The following is a 21,824-nucleotide window of genomic DNA, read 5'->3' as shown; positions in this document are numbered from 1 at the left end:
ATCAATAATCCAAATGTCCCAGTAAAGAAAAGCCCAGCACCACATGGTGTTGCTATTTAATTCTATAATTTAAAAAATTAGGACAATCCTTCTCAAATTTTTCCAAAAAAATTGAAGAGCAGGGAGTATTTCCACTAAAGATTGAATGTTTGTGTTCCTCAAAATTTTGTATGTTGAAATCCTAATCTCCAACATGATGGTATTAGGTGGGACTGTTGGGAGGTGACTAGGTCATGGTGGTAGAAGCCTCATGAATGGGATTAGTGCCTTCATAAGGCCCCAGAGAGCCCTTGCCCTTTCCACTATGTGAGGACACAGTGAGAAAATGCTGGTTATGAACCAGGAATCAGCCCCTTTCCAGACACTTAATTTTTTGTCATATTGATCTTAGATTTCCCAGTATCCAAAGCTGTAAGAAATAAATTTCTGTTGTTTATAAGCCACTCAGCTTATGGTATTTTGTTATAGCAATCTGAATATACCGAGATAATTTCCTAACTCATTCTATGAGGCTCGCATTATTCTGATACCAAAGCCCAATAGACACCACGAGAAAAAATATGTATCAATAAAAAGCAACTACAGATCAGTGTTTCTTATAACTATTGATGCTAGAATCCCCCCCCCCAAATAATATCAAACCAACTTCAAGATCATGTCAAGAGAATTATTCACAATGACCAAGTAGAATTTATTCCTGGAATGCAAGGATTATTCAACATATGAAAATCAAAGAATGAAATACACCACATTAACAGAATGAAAGCGAAAAACCTACATGGTCAAATAAATTGATGCAGAAAAAGTTTTTGACAGAATTCAACTCTCTTTCATGATAAAGACACTCAATAAACTAGAAATATAAGAAAACTTTCTCAACATGCAAAAAACAATATATAAAAAAATACATGGTGACTATCATATTCAAAGGTGAAAAACTGAAAGTTTTTCCTTTAAGATCAGGCACAAAGCAAGGATCCTACATCTTGCCACTTTTATTTAACACAGAGCACTGGAAATCCTAGTCAGAGCAATTAGACAAAAAAAGGAGATAAAAGGCATCCAAATAGGAGAGGAAAAAGTAAAATTATCTCTGTTCACAGATAACATAATATTACAGGTAGAAAATCCTAGATTCCACAAGAAAACTTGTTAGAACTAATAAACAAATTCAGCAAAGTTACAAAAAGTAAACCCTCACATGCATTCTCAAATGATTTTTGACAATAGTGCCAAGACCACACAATAGGGAAAGGACTCTTTTGAACAAATCACGTTAGAAAACTGGATATCCACATGCAAAAAGATAAAGTTAGACTCTTACCTTACATCATACACAAAATAACTCAAAATGGATCAAACACTTGAACCTAACAACTAAAACCATCAACGTTTTAGAAGAATACATAGGAGAAAAATCTTCACTACTTTTGATTTGGCAATGATTTCTTGGATATGACACCAAGAGCAAGGGGACAACAACAACGATGCTGGATTTTATAAAAATTTAAAATATCTGTGCATCGATTGACATAATCAACAGACTAGAATGAGAGAAAATATTTGCATATCGTCTATCTGATAAGAGCTTGACATTACGAATATATAGAGAGCTTCTATAACTCAAGAACAACAAAAAACACAAACAATCTGATCAAAAAATAAGCAAAAAACTTGAAAACATTTCTCTAAAGAAATTACAATTTAGTGTATGAAAAGGTGCTCAAAAGTACTAATTGGTAGGGAAATGGAAATCAAAACCACAATTAGATACCACTTCAAATCCATTAGCGTGGATATTACCAAAAAACAAACAAACAAAAATAACCAGTTTGGTGAAGACATGGAGTAACTGGAAACCTTGTGCATTGCTGGTGGGAATATAAAGTGGTACATCCCCTGTGGAAAACAGTATGGTGGTTTCTTCAAAAATTAAATATAGCATTACTGTATGATTTAGCATATCCACTTCTGGGCCTATACTCAAAGAAACTGAAAGCAGGAACTTATATGGATATTTCTATACCCACGTTCATAGCAACATTATTCACACCAGCTGAAAGTTAAAGCAACATAAGTTTTCACTGATGGATAAACAGAATGTGGTATAGATATAGATATAGATATACACATATATATGTATATATATATATATATATATATATATATATATCACATTCTGTTTATATATGTGTATATATATATATATATATATATATATATATATATATGGAATATTATTCAGCCTTAATAAAGAAAATTCTGACACATACCACAACATAAATGAATATTGAAATCATTATGCTAATAGAAGCCAGTTACAAGGGCACAGATATTGTATGATTCCATATATATGAAGTACATAGACTAGTCAAATTCAGAGACAGAAATGAGAATGGTGGTTGTCAGGAGTTGGCGGGAAGGAATGGTGGGCTAATGTTTAATGGCTATGGAGTTTCAGTTTGGGAAGACGAAAAAGTTCTGGAGATGGATGGAGCTAATGGTTGTACAACAATGTGAATGTACTTAATGCTATTGAACTGTAGACTTAAAAATAGTTAAAATGGTAAATTTCATTTTATTTTAAGTATTCATTTGCAATTTTAAGTATCTTGACAAGTGAGTACCTCATGAATTCAGTCCATAGCACTGGGACATAAGCCTCAAAAGTTAGATGGAGAACAAGAAAAGAAACAACTCGTCTATACCTATCATGCAATAAGCACTGTATTTTGTAGTAATAATAGATAAAGAAGACAAAGTGATAGCACAAAATTAGAAATGTCAACACAGTACTTTCCATAGATATGGTGAGTGCCAGGTGGAATGCACGCTCAAGGTGCAGACACACAGAGGAGCAAATCTTGGCTCTTTTTGCTTTTGAGATATGCTAAAGATAACTGTGATAAACACATTGCTTTGTAAAGGTCTGTCAAAGTATTGCAAATATATTTCATATTTTTATGATACAGTTGTAATAGTTTTACAGTCTACAAAATAACTTCTAACTGCTGATAAACATCTTCCCCATTAAATTGTTATAAAAACAACTAATGAAAACAAGAGAAATAAGAGTTCCAATTAGCAACAGATGCAATCAAAACATGTATTTAAAATTTTTCTTGCATTTGCACATCTCACAGGTATTGCTATGGCAACTCAGTTATATTGAGATATTCAGAGATTCGACTAAAACACCATGATGCTGAAAATCAACATTTTTACTTTTATTAATTATACATAAAGATGACAATTGTTTGAGGTTTATTACTTTAATTTTAAAAAGATAATTATATATAATCATTTATTATATAGTTATTCCAGTGTTTTTTGGCTGCAATAAAATCAATTTTGAAATTAAAACATAAAAAAATAAAAACGATAATTAGATGTTGTTTATAGGTAAACAAGTCTTTAAGACCAATGAATTCGGGGTGGGGGGGGAATGAGGAAAACCAGCCATCCCCAAATCTCACCATCCTAAACAGTTCTCATCCCAGTGTGCCTTCTGGGGGAAGGGGGAGGTGTGAGGGCAAAGAAGGATTGGGGGAAGTAAATACAAAGTGAATACTGAAATGTGAAAAATGGCATGTGACTTCTGTAAACTAGAAAGCAGATAAAGGAAATCATTGTAGCCTTTAAAAAAAACATACAAAAAAAAACAACTTCCTATTTGAAGCATGTATTCTTCAAGAGTACTTGAATCCAAAATAATAACACTGAATTGTGATACTGCAAGTACTTATTAAAAATACATTTTGAGAACCATTTATGATGATTCATTTACCTTCTCATAAATTTTCTGGCTAGAGTAGACTAACAAATAGGTAAGAGATAAAGTACTGCAAGTGAAGTGAGAAGTAAAAGGGGAACACAAAACACTAATCTGAATGTGCATAATAAAATGCCAGCAAAGAAAATGCAGCAGCTGAGTAAACAAAAGAAATTTCCCAAAGATAAAAATATTTCAAACTCAGAGTAACATTTAGCAGCTTTCCTGATTTACAGATTGAAGCTGAGCATATTACAAACCTACCAAACAAAACTTTTGTCTGCTTAGGGCAGGGGTCAGTACAGGGAAAATTCATTACTACTGACTTTAAAACTCATGTTAAGAGGATTTATAAACTTTCTCAGTGTGAGACAAAATGACTCAGTGTTCAGTTTTCCAAAGAACGCAGGGATGTTTTATAACATTATATATTTTAAGTGCTAAACAGTTCAGCAATCATGTCTTCTAATCAGATATGCCTAGGAATTTAAGCACAGAATGAAAGACATCGATAGTGAATGAAGCTCTGGGTGGTAGTATTTTTGCAACTTTGTGTGAGAAATAGAGTTTAATGAAACTACTATCCTTGCCTTTGACCAGAATTCCACTCACAGTGTACATACTTTTTTTTACTTGACACGACCCTTCGAGAAATGTTTTTTTCCCAAATTAATGTTTAATTATCACAGAAGGTTAAAGATTTTTCTGATATTTGACTAAAGAAACTAGAATTGGATCCAGAAGGTTTAAGCTATCTGATATAATCACCTAAATGTTGCAGTGGCTTCATATAATACAAAATATTGTTTCCTTATTCACAGAATGGTCCAACACAGTTGTCCTGAATCAGGCTGTTTTCTTCCAAGTGACAAGGACCCAGTCTCCCTTAATTTTTTGTCTCTACCTTCCTCTTGAACCTCTGTGTCCTCTCCATTTAGCCAGCAGTCAGAGAAAAAGGATAGAAGGTGGTGTGTGTGTGTGTGGGGGGTTCATAAGCCAGGCTTGGAAGCAAGATACATCGTTTCTGTCCCCATCAGCTTGGCTACAGTCCACTCACATGGCATCACCTAAAGCCTAAAGCGAAAGGATGGTAGGAAATGTAGCTTAGCTGTGTGTTTGGTGAAGAACCAGTAATTTAGGCAATGTATCTCATCACAGATAAGGGTTTTTATTTCCTAAGATTTATTTTTCCATGGCAATAAGTGAATATTGTATACTTATCTTACTCAATTCTGTCTGCTTTCCAGGACTGTGTGTATGTGTATGTGTGATATGTATGTGTACACATATGACAGTAGGAAATTATCAAGATATGACTACAAATAAATGAACTGGAATAAACATACAATAGCAAATCACAAAATGTAATCTTTGAACATTTAAAAATGAATGAACACCTGCAAAGATGAATCAAATGAAAAACTTGATAAGGCACAAAAAAAAATCAAAACTGTAACATTGGGCCATCCTAAAACGGGATGCAGATATTAAAAAGGATAAAAAAAGAGTATGACAACTGTATACCAATACATTTAAAAGATTAGAAATGAAAAATTCCTAGAAAAAGTGTGACAATTCCTAGAAAAATATGAAAACTAGAAAAATATAAGCAAAACAATGTTTCACCATAAAAAAAAAATACTCTTTAAAAAGGAAAACATTATTCTTAGAAAATAGAAAAATAAAGTTTTCCTATTTGTTTCATTGAGTAACCTTAATCTTCATTTTATATAGGAGGCTTCTTCTCGTCAAAATAGTTAGTGTCTTGACTGAGTTGATTCACTGGCTAGTCTCCATCGTCCTCTTCTCTTCACTGGTTTGTGTCCCTCCTTTGGATGGAAATGAGGAAGAGAAAATCCTTGGCAAGCAGCAGGAAACTGGTGGACTCACCAGCTGCGGTGTCTCGTGTAAGAGATCACAATTTCCCAAAGGTAGCTTCCCTCCTTGCTCAGGTCTAACTTGTGCAGGTGTCACTGAATGAGGAAAAGGATAGTCTTCAGGGGAACAAATGAGGAAGCTCAGAAAGACTGGAAGTTGGAATCTGGCTTCTATCTGAAAATAAATCCTAATTCCTGAGCTTGTCAGTCAAGACACTTCTGCCCAACTCAAGGCTGCAGACACACAGGCAATTCAGGGGATTCGAACAAAACTGATATTTAAGCCTCCACTCCCCTTTGGCCTCACTGTGAACTGACTCATTCAGTACCCCCTGGGAGAAATCTGATCCCCAGATGTTTTGCAGACCTCTAGGTTTGATAACTGTACGTTTTTCCAATCTCTTCCCCCTGTCCCCTGCTTAGAGTATCTCAGGATATTATCCTTCACCTCTAGCCTGATGAGCTCCACGGGCACCTTCCCTTCTCTGCTGACTTTGTCAGCCATCATGTACTCAAGGACAGGGAAACTCCACACCATCCCAGCCCATAATCTAGTGTCCCTTAGTAGACTCTCCTTTCCCAGGGTGGATAAATTCTTGCTCTCTCCTTTGTGCTGCCAAAAATTCAGAGTACAGGAGATTAGAAAAAGAAAGCAGACTGTAGGGATGGGGAAGCCTTCCCAGTAGGAAGAAAGGAAAGGATGGAATGAGTATCTAGGGTACAAGACAACTGTAGTAGAGACCATGTGGGATGGAATGGGATGGGTAGACTGAAGAAGCCTCTCTGGGTATTTGTGTGCTCCCCGGGGTATGCTCAATCCTCAATGACACCCCCATTCAGTTGTGATGCAGGCCCTCGGAGAACCCTGATGTGTCCTATTTCAAACCTAAATAATGAGGCCAACACATTTAAAAGAACAATTTGAGGGAAAAACTAGGGATACCTCAGAAAAGCAGAGCAAACCATCAGAGTGCACAGTAATCTCAATCGCCAGCTGAGAGAAGCCATCTCAGTCTGGGATAGAAGAGAACAATGAGTCTTGAAAATCTCTCTCCCCGAAAAACAAAGGACCCCGGTGTCTCTTTCTCAGAGATGTCAAGTCTTTCTCACATGTATGGAGAACAGGTTTTCCACTGTGAGAGTTGTCATGGATCGCTCTTGCTTTTTCTTAGATAGCAGTTCCCACACTCCCAATCAGGGATGCACTCTCTCTCACACACACACACACCAGTGTCCCCCACTGTCTACGCACCCAGCAACAGATACACAGAGGAATGGAGACTGAAAACAACAAACACAGACACAGAAATACACACACACAGAAATGCTAACTCACACAGACTAAGTCGTTACAGGTAGATAAGGGTCTCTGTATTCTCCACTATATGTTCTCAGTACCGTTCTTTATCATGTCACTGTTTTAGGTGACTACTCTTCTACACTTTGAAATCACCTTATCCACCTGTTTACTTGTTCATGCTCATTATGTACCACATGGCCAAGGACTGTCAGACAAGCCCACTGCATATATCTCCAGTTCACAGCAAGGAGCCTACATGTGGCAGGGACTCCATCAACTTTCGGATTGGGGTAAAATTGTCTTACCATATCTAACCACCTGCATACAATACAGCATTCTGCTCTCTAAGTTAAGCTCAGTATGTTGGAATCATTTTGATATAAGCAAGCAACCCGAGGCCCCAGGTCAAGTCCTCCTCCACATCTGTACCCTCTTAATTCACACAGGTCCCAGTACCTGTTATGTTACTGGCCTTTGAATATGCCTCTTCCCACCAAAATATGAAGATAAACAGACAAATAGGCAACTAAGAGCACTCCAGGGCTTTTAATCAACAGAATCCAGAGCTTGCCCTCCCACCCCCCCACCCCCGGGTTGTGGCCAGAAATCAGGTTGCACTCAGAAGTTCACAGTTCACCTGCAATGAGGGTGGAGCCAGGAGCTGGGGAAGAGTAAGAGAGGGGTTAGCCGGGGTAGGCTGGGCATGGGGAAGATGTGCCTAGCTTCAACAATAAGATACACTCCTTGCTCTTCCCACTTCCTATGACCCCGGGAACAGTGGGGCTCATATACAGAGACCGGTAGACCAGAGGCCCTCCCCACTTCTATACCTGTAGTCCAGAAACACAAGGCCCTGAATTGGAGATTGACCCGATCTAGGATCCTTCCCTATGTTGCTGTGCTCCAAGAAGCCCTGGCACGCTTACATCACCAGCAGGCTGTGGGCCGCCAGCCTTGGGGAGACATGGTTTGGGCAGTGGGTAAGGCCCATCTCCCAGATTCCTTCTCCACCTCCCGGTTCATCTGTCCCATCCCTCATTCACCTTGGAGGCCCTTATGGAGTCCCCAGTGTTCAGCTCCTGGGGCTTATCCTCAGGAAGATCCTGCTCTTGTGGCAGCTCTGCCTCTGCCTCAGGGAATAGCAGCTTACCCTGCAAAGTGTGTAGCAACTGGAGGAAGGTCTGATGCCTGGAAAAAGAGGTGGGTGTGATGAAAGGGAAACTCAGCTGGACTATCCCAGGCTTGCAACCTATGCTCCGAGCCTCACCTTTGCAGATTGTCCCGCTCCTGCCCTGTTTGCTGCTTCAGGGTTGCAAGTTCCTGATATAGCCGCTCAAATTCCTGTTTAGTTCCTATCTGACGCTCCCTCACCTCTGCAGAAACTTCTGCCAAATGCTGCAGACGCTTCTCCTACGAGGAATGAGAATGTAAACATAGCTCATCAGATGCCGAGGGCTTAGAGCCATTCCTCTAACTCCTTCAGCCTAGACCCAGCTCAGGGCTCAGACCCAGATGGAAAGACGGATGCTACTCACTTTAGGCAGGACCAGGGGCCTAGGGAAAAGGATCAGAAACATGATGATAACACGTACTTAGTTTGCTGTGTGCCAGATATTGTTTAAGCACTTGCTGTTCTAATTCCTCAATCATCCTAACAACTCTTTCAGATAGGTGCTAATATTGCCTCCATTTCACAGATGAAGAAACAAAAGCATGGAAAGTTAGGTGAATGCCCAAGGTCAAACAGTTTTAAGTGGTGATGTTAGATTCAAATCCATGTTGGTAACTATAACGCCTTACAGAAGGAGAGGAGATTAAGATTCTCCAGGCAGAGGACTTAGCCCATTAATAGCATAGTGGTGGGAAGGGGTATTTTCCTAGGTGAATGGACCCACCTGTTGCAGCTGCCACTGCTTCTGAGCTGTTCTGAGTTTCTCCATTGCCACTTGCTTCTGTAAGTAAGCAAAGGAGGGGGACAAGGAGAGGAGGAGTGCATTTTTATGGTGGGATTTTGGGATGTGGCCACTGGGTTTAACCCAGCATGCTCACACTTTCCCTCCTCCTCTCTCTATGTCTTTCCCTCCCCTCACCCGGGGTGCACCTTGGCCTGGAGCTGTTCAAGAGCATCCTGGAGCTGTGCCTGCTTCCTCTGGGCCTCCTGCATCTTGGGCAGGGCCTGAGTCAGGGCACTTGTGATGGCCTCCACGTGTTCTTGGTAGGTAGCCTTCAGCTCTTTCCATTGCTCCTTGGTTGCAATTGCCTTCTGTCCTGAGATGAGTCACCAGAATAAGGACCTGAGTGAAGGGTGACCTGCCTGCCTGAAACACTGGGGCCTCAGTCTTCTCATCATCCATACAGCTGAGTTGACTGACATTCACCTTTCTGCCCCACTCAGGGCAGCCCCTGTTCCAACCCCTTTCCTACTTACGGCTCGTGTCTTCAGAAGCCAAGGGGTCCAGGCCCTGGGCAGTATCCTCCTGAGCCAAGAAGTTCTGCAGGAAGTCTACTACTTGAAGCTGGCTGCAGAGCAGCTTGTCTTTCTTTCTGGAGTCCTGTTCAGAAGGAAGGTAGAGGCAGGGAACATCCTTACCTCCTTGTACTGCAGGCCGACAAAGCTGCCTTCCACTATGCTCACCATCAGTGCTGCCCAGTATCTCAATAGGAGGACCCAGGAGCAGTCCTTGGCTTGGGAAAGGCTGGCTCCCATCTTGAACATACCATCACAAACTCAGCCAGGATCGGGGCTGGCAGCTCTGCCTCCTCCTGCGGGCCTATAGACTCCAGGACGTCTGCCAGCTTGGCCAGGGCCCTGAAGGTCAAGAAAACAGGGAAAACTGCAGATCCTGAGATTCTAGTCTGGAGAACGTGTGTGTACATGCACATATGTAGATGTATCAATGCTGAGAGTCTTGCCCTGATCAGTATCTACACACAAGCCTAAAGAGCCGTCTGGGACCAGGAAGAGTGTGTGTATGCAGGACATATGAAAGTAATAAGTGCCATGAGGAAACAATAAGCAGGGCGAGGGGAGTAAGGAGTGTGGGGTAGGGGCTGCAATTTTAAATAGGGAGCATCTCACTGAAGAGAAACCAGTTGAGCCAAGACCTGAAGACAGTCAGGGAAATCACCGGGAAAGGAAAAAATAAGGGCAAAACTGAAGGGCAGTGGGGATCCCTTCGGGCAAAGAGTACTTGGGGAGTGACCAGGACAGGGTGCTGGATGTCTAGGTCTATCTAGGCTCTCCAAGTTCTTCCTTGTTAGGGGCTGGAGCCACCCACTAGAAGGCAGGGATTGGATAAAATAACCTAATGGGAGAGTGTGTCGGGATAGGGCAGACAGAAATTAAATGGCCCTCCCAGGGTGTCTACTGGGGTGGAAAGTCTATTAGGATGGTGCAATCCGCGAAGAGATGGAAGCGTTGACAGGGTAGGAACCGTCTCCTTTCAGGACACACCCCTGGGAGGTCCGTCACAGGCCGTACTCCGGCAGAGAGGCAAGTCACCTCAGGAACCTACGAGTAGGGTCAGGATCAGTTCACCGCGCGATCTCCAACAGCTTTAAGGGGTCTAGGGGATCGTCAGTTGTACTCAGAGGCCCGCAAGATCCGTCACGGCCCGCCCCCACCTGCCACTTGGCGGCAGACACTTACTCTAGGGCTGCAGCCTCTGCCTCGGTCTCCGCCGACTCCATCGTTTTCCGCGCCGCTTTTCAGCTCTAACCTCCCCTAATACTTCTTTCTTTGGATCCACAGCAAACTGCGCGCCAGGGCAGGGGATTGGTTGCCCGGTCAATGGGAGGAAATCAAGGGCCATCGTGTGCTCTCATTGGCAGATGCTGTTTGGCGCAGGCGCAGTCATAGCTGGGTAGGGCGGGAGCACAGGAGTTCTGCGCTTGCGCACTAACCAGTAGGCGGTACTGGATCCCGGAGGTGGAGTATGAGCTCACTAGGCGGCGCGCAGCCGCGTTCCTTTTACTCTACGCGGAAGATGGAAAAGAATTCCTTTGAGTTTGGGTATGGGGAAACTCTCAGCATTAACTTTATTAAAAAATAATATATATATGTTTATATATATATATGGCGATAGAGAACACTGTTTCTGTCTTCCAAGACATTTGTCATTAGTAACGAGGGACAGAGATCCTGGAGACACAGGGAACAAAATGATACTGGCTCAAAAAGCTTACTGCCTTTAAATTAAAGATTTTTCTAGGATGTCGTGCAGGAAGAGAGAACCCAAGCAGCGGCCAGCGGATTACCACTATTGACAAGATTGAGCTGAAATTCTGGAGAGACCAAGGAAGGTAATGTTCTTGGCAGCGTGTAAGAGAAAGGAGAGAGTTGCTCAGAGCGAGAACTCGGAGTTCTGCAGTTTCCTCGTGTTCAGCTGAGTACTGAGCATCCCATAAGCGAAGAAACGACCCCGAAAGGGTTTTAAAGACTCATAGAGCTCATTTAGGGTCAGAAATAGTGACTACCCACCTCTCAGGCCGGAAAACGTAACCCATGAAGCCCTGGATAGAGGACACAGGTCCTACATTAGTGGTAGGGAATAATTAGGCTAATCACTGCTCTAGTTCCACCTAACACATCTTAAAAGCAAGACCCAAGTGGACCAAACCTGTTAACAAACTGCTTAGAAATAACGACAGACCAACGTTAAATAGTATTTGTAGTAGTGCAAAACTGTCCAGCTACCAAAAGGGTACAGTTTACAATGCCTGGCATCCAATTAAAAATTACAAAGCTTGAAACGAAGAAAGAAAAGAAAACCCATAATAAAGAGAAAAATCTGTCATTGATCAGAACAGAAATTGATGTTAAAATGAACAGGCAAGAACATTAAAACTGTTTTTATAATTATTTCATTAAATTCAGAAAGATATGCAAAGCTATAATAAAGATAATAAAAGATAAGGATGTAGAGAATGTGGAATGCTAATGTTGCTGGTGGGCATGTAAAATGGTGCATCTGCTTTGGAAAACAGTTTAACACTTCATCAAAATACTAAACCCTAACCTTAACCACAAATCCACTCCTGGGTATATATCCAGAGGAATGAAAAAGTGCACACAAAAACTCATACACATACGTCCATATTATTTACAAGGGCCAATGAGTAGAACGAACCCAAATGCCCATCAGCTGTTGAATGGAAAAAAAAAATCTATATCCATTCAGTAGAGTATTTTTCAGTAATAAGAGAGACTGAGGTACCAACACATGCTAAAACATGAGTGAACCTTTAAAACTTATACTAAGAAAAAGAAACCAGTTACAAAAGAGCACATATTATATGATCCATTTATATGAAATGTCTGCATTAAGCAAATCTAAAGAAACAAAGTAGGTTAGTGGTAGTCCAGGGCTGGGGGCTGTCAGGATTGGGGAGAGACAGCTATGGTATATGAAGAGGCTGTAAATAGAAGTAGGGTTTCTTTTGGGGGTTAAATGAAAATGTTCTAAAATTAGATTATGGGAAAGGTTACACAATTCTATACAAAAAGCCATTAAATGTGTCTCAATAAAGCTCTGCAAAATGTTAATCAGAATTATGAAACATAATAAAAATCTACATTAAACTTACAGAGATGAAAAATTACAATGTGATAGATGAAATTAGATGGGATTAATAGCAGATTAAACATTGTATAATTAATGATAAATGACATTAAAGTTATAGCCTTAGAAACTAACACAAATCAAAGAGAATGAAAACAAAATAAAAAGAACAAAGCAACAGTGAGCTCTGGGACAATTTCAAACAGCCTAATATACTTGTAAATGGAGTCCCTGAAGGAGAGGCAAGAGGAGAGGACAAAAACAGATTAATAATGACCAAAGATTCTGAAATCTATGAAAATTATAAATTCACATAGTTAAATTCAACAAGCCCTAAGCACAAGGTACATGAAGAAAATTATAACAAATCACATCATAATTACATAGCTGAAAACTATTGATAAGAGAAAATCCTAAAAGCATCTAGGGGATAGGTGTGTAGGGAGGGGGACATGTTACATACAGAGAAACAATAATAAGGTAAGAATTATGATAAATTTCTTATCAGAAACAATGCAAGAAACAGGACAGTGGAGCAACATCTTTAAAGTACTATTAGAATTTTTAAAAAGTCAGCCTTGATTTTTATATACAGGAAACATACCTTCCAAAAATGTTTAACAGAAGATACTTTTATACGTACATAAGCTGAAGCAATTTATCATTAGCAAATCTACACTATGAGAAATATGAAAGAAGTCTATCAGGCAGAAGGAAAATGGCATTAGTTTGAAATGTGAATGTATACAAAGAAATGAAAAGCACCAGCAATTATAACTACATGAGTATGTAGTTATATAATATGTATTTCTTAATATTTAAATACATTTTAAAAAAGTAATAAATGAACTGTACCAACAGAAATAGCAATAATGTGATGTGGGATTCATAACATACACAGAAATAAAATGTAGTACAAAGTGGGGGACAGAAGAAATGAAAGTAAATCTTTATAGTTTATGTAAAGTTGTATATAGGTGAAAGTAGGCTATAATCAGTGAAAGCAGTGGTATCTTAAGCAATGGTGTCAACATACCCCATAGTGTCCACCAATGGGTCACTCCTTTGTATAATCTCTTCCTTTTGAGTGAAGGTGGAACCTGTGACTTGTTTCTAAGTGAGAGTATAGAGTAATGGTGATTAGATATCATTCTGTTGATTAGGCTATTTACTAGGCAAAGGCGATGACATGGCATTCACATGATACCATTTTATTATGTAATACTCCATAGCAAACTAGAGAGAGGTTTCTCCTGTTGGCCTCAAGCAAGAAGCCATGTTGTGACCTGCCTATGGTGTCAAGGAACTGTGTGTGGCATCCAGGACTAGCTGATAGCTAATAAGAAGATGAGGCCCTCAGTCAAACAGCTACAAGAGAATCAATTCTTCTACCAATCTGAATAAGCTTGGAAGCCAATTCTTCCCAATTGTGGCTCCAGAAAAGAATATTGCCCAGTTAATGTTTTGATTATAACTTAGACCCTGAGAAGAATGCAAAATCCTATTCCACAGACACTGCTTGAAATCTTGACCCATGGAAACTGTGAGATAACAAATGTGTATTGTTTTCTCTTTTTCTTTTTCTTTTTTTTTTTGATTTTTATTAAAATATAGTTGTCATACAATATTATATTAGTTTCAGGTGTACACAATATTTATTTAAGATTTATATACCTAAAGAAGTGATCACCGTAAATCAAGCCACTATCTGACATCGTACAATGCTATCACAATTTTATTGGCTATATTCCCCATGCTGTATATTACATCTTCATGACTTATTTGTTTTATACCTAGAAATTTAAACCTGTTATTCCCCTTCACCTCTTCCCTCCCTTTTTACATTTCTCAATTGCAGATTAGAGTTAATATCATTTTATATTAATTTCAGGTATATAGCATAGTGCTTAGACATTTATGTAATTTAATAAATGATCCCCCTGACTACTCTAGTACCTGTCTGGCTCTATAAATAGTTATTACCATAGTTATTATTGACTAGATTCCCTGTGCTTTACTTTACTTTATATCCCATGACTGCTGTGTAACCACCAATTTGTACCTATTAATGCCTTCACTTTTTTCACCCTGTCCCCTAATCCCTCTCCTATTTATCACTACAGTAAATCTATTATCCATCTCACACCATACATAGTTATTACAATATTATTGACTATATTCCTTATGCTATACCCTACATCCCCAAGACTACCTTGTAACAACCAACTGGTACTTCTTAATCCTTTCCCCCTTTTCATCTATTTCCAACCCCCGTCCTGTCTGGAAACCATCAAAATGTTTTCTGTGTCTATGAGTTTTTTTCTGTGTTGTTTGTTTGTTTATTTTGTTCTTTATATTCCACATACAACTGAAATTACATTGCATCTGTCTTTTGCTGCCTGACATACTCTTATCAGCACAATACCCTCTATAACCAACCATGCTGCTGCAGATGGTGAAAACATATTCCCTAACATGGCCAAGCAATATTCCATTGCATGTATGTACCACTTACTCTTTATCCATTCATCCATTGACGAACACCCAGGCTGCCTCCATATCTTGGACATTGTAAACAATACTGTAATGATTCACATGTCTCCTCGAAGTAGAGTTTTGGGTTTCTTCAGATAATTTCCCAGAAGTGGGTCCTTCTTTGTCACTTGTTATAGCCTTTGCTTTAAACTCTATTTTGTCTGGTATAAGTATTGCTACCACAGCTTTTTTGTTTGTTTCCATTTTCCTGAAATATCTTTTCCTATCCCTTTACTTTTATTCTCTGTGTGTCTTTTTATCTGAAGTATGTGTCTTATAGGCAGCACATGTAAGAGTCTTGTTTTCTTATCTACTCAGCCACCCTATCTTTTGATTGGAGCATTTAATCCATTTACATTTAAAGTAATTGTTGATAGATATTTAATTATCACCATTTTATTATTTATTTATGTATTTATGTATGTATGTATGTATGTATGTATGTATGTATGTATGTCTTGAAGAAGTCCCTCTAACATTCCTTGTAATACTGGTTTGGTGGTGAGGAACTCCTTTAGCTTTTTCTTGTCTGGGAAGCTCTTTATCTGCCCTTAGATTCTAAATGATAGCTTTGCTGTGTAGAATAATCTTGGTTGTAGGTCCTTGCTTTTCATCACTTTGGATATTTTGTGCCTATCCCGTCTTGCTTACAAAGTTTCTGTTGAGAAATCAGCTGATAGTCTCATGGGAGCTCCCTTGTAGGTAACTGAATGCTTTTCTCTTGCTGCTTTTAAGATTATCTCTTTGTCTTTAACCTTTAGCATTTTAACTATGATGTGTCTTGGTTTGGGCCTCCTTGGATTCATCTTATCTGGGACTCTCTGAGCTTCCTGGGCTTGTATATTTATTTCCTTTTCCAGGTTAGGGAAGTTTTCAGTCACTGTTTTTCCAAGTAGGTTTTCAATTCCTGCTCTCTCTCGTCTCCTTCTTGTATCCCTATGATGCTAATGTTGGTACTCTTGATGTTGTCCCAAAAGATCCGTAAACTGTCCTCATTTTTTTGGATTCTTTCTTCTTTTTGTTGTTTTGATTGGGTGTTTTCTCCTACCTTATCTTCTAAATCACCGATTTGATCCTTTGCTTCAATTTATCTACTGTTGATTCCTTGTAATGTATTCTTCATTTCAGTTATTGCAGTCTTTATTTCTGATTGGTTCTTTTTTATGTTTCTATCTCCATTTTTATGGTTCCTATCTTTCTGAAGTTCTCACTGAGATCATTGAGCATCCTTATAACCAGTGTTTGGAACTCTGCTTCTGGTAGATTGCTTGTCTCTGTTTTGTTTAATTCTTTTTCTGGAGCTTTATTTTGTTCTTTTATTTGGGAAATGTTTCTTTGTCTCCACATTTTGGCTGAAATCCTGTGCTTGTTTCTATGTAGGGCTGCTATGCCTCCTGGTCTTAGCAGAGTGCCCTTATGTAGGTGTCCTATGGGATCCAGTGGTGCAGTCTTCTTGGTCACCTGACGTAGGTGCTCCAGGCATGTCCCTTATGTGGGTTGTGTGTACAATCCTGATGTAGTTGAGCTTTGGTTGCTGTTTGCATGTCAATGTTAGAGATTGATCCTCAGGTTGCTTGGCTGTGAGGACTGGCCATGACTACAGTGGGGGAGCTGTTGTGCAAGGGCTGACCCTACAGAGCAGGGTTCACTTTAAGGGGCTCAGATGCCTACCCCATCTACCTTTTGGGTGTGTCAGTTTGGGAGGTGGCCAGGTGAAGCTCCAGCCCAATCCAAAGCTGGCCACTGAGCCTGAGAGCCCAGGGCCTCCTGGGAAGGGACCCACTGCAAACCAAGTTCAGCTGTAGTGTGCCCTGCCTGGGCCACCTGTCATGAACAACAAAGTAATCCAGAGATGGCTGCCACCTGTACTGTGCTTGGACGTACCTTGAGAGGCCAAGCTGCGAACCAAGGCCAGCTGCCGCTAGTGCGGAGCTTAGGGCTGCTCGGCCCGACATACAGGACATGCTGAAGTTAGATTCTGCTTGTTTGGGTTTTGTGAACCTTTGAGAGATTTTAGGAATGTCCATAGGAGGAGCCAAGGCTGCCATTTATATGGAAGAACCACTGGAAATGGCTTGGTTGTGCCTGAAAGTTGGGTTGGGCTGGGCGTGGTCTCAGTGAATCACTAGGGCAGGGCAGATGAAAGATGATAGCCAATTGGATGGAGACTCAGATACAGGGTCTGCCTGCATCTGCACGTAGAAAGGGGGAGGGCTCAGCAAAGAAGCATTGGCTTCCACCAGCTCCTCTGTCCAGGAGAAAGTTGCTGCTCCAGCCCTCACTCTGAGGACGACAATTCTGTTCCTCCCCATATGTCCCTGGTGAAGTTTGAACTGCTGCCCCAGAGCTGCAGCTCAGACCGAGTCCATCACCAAGTAAGTCCAAGTGTGGGCCATGTAAGAGGAGCAACTGGGAGTGCAGCTGCCCTCCATCTCACTCAGCCACAATCTCCCCTTTGGTTTCCATAGCCAGAGTTATGGGGATTTCCTTCCCTGGCACTGAAACTCTGGTCTGGGGAGGGGCTGGGACCCCTTGCTCCTCAGGAGGTGGATCTCCACTGCCGAGATATTCCTCCCAATTTTTAATGGTCACAGGCTGGTGTGGGACCAGCCCATTCCTCGTCTCTGCCCCTCCTCACAGTCTCGAGGTGGCTTCTTGTGTATGTCTGCAGTTGTAGGGCATTGGTTCAGATAGACTTCAGGTGATTCTCAATAATGGTTGTTCTGTGGTTTAGTTGTAGTTGTGTGGTACTGAGAGGAGGTGAACACAGCTTTACCTATTTTGCCATCTTGATTGGGAATCCAAACTGTTTATTATTTTAAGATGTTAAATTGTTGTCATCTGTTGTGTTGCTATAGAAAACTAATACAGGCAACTTCTAAAATAAGGAGTTATAGCTAATAAGCCAATAAAGAAGATAAAAGAGAATCTTGATAATATTCAACAGATTCCAAAGAAGGAAGCAAAAAGAAAGAAGGGGGGAAAAGAAATGAGAGGAATAAAAAACATATAACAAGATAATAGACTTTAAGCCTAATTACATTAAATGAAAATGGTTTAGATACACAAAAAGGTAGAGATTATCAGACTTGATACAAAAGAAAAATATACTAAGAAATGCACTAAATATAAAGACACAAATAGATGAAAGTAAAAGGATGGAAAATATATACCATACTCATGCTAATTAAAAGAATACTGTAGTGGCTATTTCAGTATTATAGGCATACCTCAGATATACTGTGGGTTTAATTCCGTAAAGTGAATAGTGCAATAAAGCGAGTGACGTGAATATTGTGGTTTCCCAGTGCACATTACAATTATGTTTATACTATACTGTAGTCTATTAAGTGTGCCATAGCATTATGCACATATATGTACATATCTTAATTAAAAATACTTTATTGCTAAAAAGTAATAATCATCATCTGAGCCTTCAGCAAATTGTAATCTTTTTGCTTATAAAGGGTCTAGCCTTGATGAAAATGCAATATCTGTAAAGCACAATAAAGTGAAGCACAATAAAATGATGAATGCCGATATTCAGAGGAAAAAATATTATCAGAAATAAAGAAGGTGCTTTCATAATGATAGTTCAATTCATCATGTGAACTTAATAATCATAAATGTTTATATACACCTAAGAAGAGACCATCAAATTGCATGAATCAAAAACTAGCTGAATTGCAAGGAGAAATAAATAAATCCATAGTTATAGTTGCGATTTTACTAAGTCATTTACAATATTTGATAGAACACTGAACCTCACAGCAGAACATTAATTCTCTGTGTACACCAAAAAGTTAAACAAGCCCTTATATGGGTTATGAAATGAATGTTAATATATATAAATGAATAGAACTATACAAAGTATGTTTTCTGTTTGTAAAGTATCAAAATGACCTTTTTTATATGCTTTGAACATGATGACATACTCTATGAATTAGTCTTTTAAAAAATTGTTTTAAGTCTAATAATTTCTTAATGTTTCTTTAGATTTCTGCTCAAATTTTTTCAGACATTGATCAAGCCTTCGTTCACATCTCTGTCTAGATCAAGCCCATTTATCACAGGTTCACAAAGCTCTATGGAGTTTTTAATACTGGTCATGATTGCATTTTTACATTTGATTGTAGATTTATTTGATTATTTCTCCTTTTTTTACTTATCAACCTTCTTGAGGGCAGGGGGTAGATACATGTTTGCTCATAAATAATGGCAAGTGATTAATAACTTGTTATATTCATATTTTATAAGGGATAGTTTATTCAAGGTCTTATAGGATGTTTTCATTATGCTAGTTTTATCATAAGAGTAATAGACAACTATTGAAAGTTTCTCAGTATTTCTCAAGTCGGATTTCAATATAGTAAAATTAAACCTGAATTCAGGGTGAAAAAAATAACCCTGGGAAATGACATTATTCCAGTAGTCTTAGTGAAAGATGAAAATATTTTTGGATTGTATGATAGTTTGGTGAAGTGGCAGTGGAGATAGAAATAACTCGATGTTTTAGGTGGAATAATCAATAGATTTTATAATTGAGTGGATCTGGATATGTTATAGTTGCTAAACTATATATCAAATATGGTATTTAGGTTTCTGATTGCAACTGGATAAATTGTGTTTCAATTTGTCACTATTCCTGGGAGAGAATCCTGTTTGGGAATCACAGGGAAAGATCCTTAACTAGTATCTGTTGACCTACTAATTAGAGATGTTTTAGCCATCTGACAGATATTTTAAAAAGATGCATGAGCAAGTGGGCTAAGGACTTGGAAGAAGATAGAACTGGATGTACACATTTGAAAGTTAGAAACGTATAGGCAACTGAAACCATAGAGATAGATGTCATTTCCTAGGTTGATAATACAAAGTGTAAAAGAACAGATTGCTAGAACAAATATAGTTAAGTAATTGATGTCTTATGGATTTATGGAGAAAGGATGAGCTTTTAATAAGACAAAAAAGTCTACAATGATAAAAGAAAAAGCAATCGAGTGTGATGTTGTAGACATAGGGCAAGAAGTTTTCCAAAAAGAGACATCACCATGGCAAATCATACTGAGAGATCAAGTAAGATGGGAAGGGAATACTGATTGGATTTAGCAATATGGTGATTATTACTATTCATTTTGAGAGATGTTTGATAAAGTGATTAAAACATAGAAGCCATTATAAAGAGCAAATATAAAACAGATTATATAGAAGCTTTAAAGCAAAATAATGGAGATGTGTAGTACAGAAAATTCTTAGGAGAACTTTCCAGAATACACTAGAATGCACTCATACTAACTCTCAAATAAGTTGTTTTTCACTAATTAAAGTTTTAATAAACTCCATTGCAACTTATATTATGTACTACTTCTATTGAGAAGTGCTTTCCTTATGCTTTCCATAAATGACCACTTTGCTTGACTAGTAAGAATCCTTCCTCCTTGATTAATCTATTTTTTTAACTCTTTCTAAATATTCTACATATATGATCCAGTAGAGAAAATTAATGATGGTTTCTAAAAAGCATACTTGATTAGAATGACAAACGTTGACTTTATCAATCTCTTTATGTTTGGAGGGTTTAGGTCTCCTTGATCTATTTATCACAAATTCCCATGGAAATATTGCCTTTTGAATAATTGTTTTCCCAAATATATTGAACAACCTCACTTTACATATAAATATAAATATTTTTAGTGTGAACTGGAGACCAAATGATTAAAGGATCAAACAGCAAGTAGCAAATCAAATGATATGCTACAAGTTGAATTTGAATGCTATGACTTTAAACATCACATTGCATAAATTTTTCAACTGTGTTTAACCCTCTACTTGACTCAGCTTTGGAGAGATCCGACCTAAAATTCTAATGAAAATCACTAAAGACCAATTTCAAAAGGTGTGGTTCTAAGTTTTCTTTATTTCTGTGTTGTCCAATACAGTAGTCACAAGCCACATATGGGTATTTAAATATGAATTAATTATAGTAAATAAAATTAAAAATTTAGTTTCTAAGTCACACTAGCCACATTTCAATGCTCAGTAGAAATGTATTGCTAATGGCTACCATACTGCACAACACAAATTTTAGAATTTTTCATGGACAGAAACTTCAGTTGGACAGTGATGATTCAAATAAAATTTCATATCAATATATTATATATATGTAATATATATGTGTATATATATATATATATATACATATATATTATATATATATTTATATATCCTGTACTTTATATACCAGAAGTTATGTTTACATTAATTTTAACAACTAACAAGGAAAGAAATTCCACAGTTCGAAAAAAGTCAAATTTTTAGTAAAGAATTTTCAAATGTATAAATTATATGTGCCTATAAATTTAAAGAGTGCTGTTTGCAGCTCATTGAACTCTAATGACCTCCATAAATTATATACAGAAATTTTGTGCTGCTGAACCATTTTCCTCTGTTGCAGAAAATAGCATAACCAGCTAGGATGTAAAGAAAATTCTCTTAAGCATATAATTGATATGGGGCTTGTGTTTTCATTATTAAGATGGAAACATCTATTCAGTCATTGAAAAAGTTGAAAATAAAAATAAAATAAAGCATATATTTCTGGAAGTAGAAAATCACCTCACTCATTTTGAAGGTTTTATTGTGTAATGCATATGAAATTGTTCTGAAAATAGTACTTACATTAGCACTCAAATGGACCATCAATGTTTTTATTGGGATGCATGAAGTGATTATGGGGGCAGATTCCTCTGAGATTCATAGAGCATTAAGTAAATATAAGT

The 21,824-nt window shown here is 38.4% G+C and overlaps 1 protein-coding gene across 5 annotated transcripts; it reads right to left on the bottom strand.

The window, feature by feature from the left end:
* Positions 1–2,612: 2,612 nt before the first annotated feature.
* On the bottom strand, positions 2,613–10,750 carry ZWINT (ZW10 interacting kinetochore protein). Of its 5 annotated transcripts, XM_088791984.1 has the most exons (10): positions 10,599–10,668; positions 10,404–10,460; positions 9,668–9,758; positions 9,378–9,501; positions 9,051–9,217; positions 8,845–8,901; positions 8,217–8,359; positions 7,993–8,137; positions 7,780–7,902; positions 7,481–7,610 (listed from the first exon to the last, which is right to left on the bottom strand). In XM_088791984.1, the coding sequence occupies exons 3-9, from the start codon at positions 9,668–9,670 to the stop codon at positions 7,825–7,827; spliced, it is 717 nt and encodes a 238-aa protein (XP_088648110.1). In that variant the 5' UTR covers positions 9,671–9,758; positions 10,404–10,460; positions 10,599–10,668; the 3' UTR covers positions 7,481–7,610; positions 7,780–7,824. The 5 variants fall into 5 exon arrangements, with proteins under 5 accessions (XP_088648109.1, XP_088648110.1, XP_019587273.3 ...); XM_019731714.3 differs by lacking the exon at positions 10,404–10,460 and having other exon boundaries at positions 10,599–10,750; XM_088791983.1 differs by lacking the exons at positions 7,481–7,610; positions 7,780–7,902; positions 10,404–10,460 and adding an exon at positions 2,613–5,745 and having other exon boundaries at positions 10,599–10,750.
* Positions 10,751–21,824: the final 11,074 nt, after the last annotated feature.

This window comes from Rhinolophus sinicus, chromosome 15 (assembly GCF_057876585.1).
Source record: "Rhinolophus sinicus isolate RSI-liver-muscle chromosome 15, RSI-T2T, whole genome shotgun sequence".
NCBI classification, from domain to species: domain Eukaryota; kingdom Metazoa; phylum Chordata; class Mammalia; order Chiroptera; family Rhinolophidae; genus Rhinolophus; species Rhinolophus sinicus.
The sequence above is the reverse complement of the archived record's forward strand: the minus strand, read 5'-3'. Positions and strand labels throughout refer to the sequence as shown.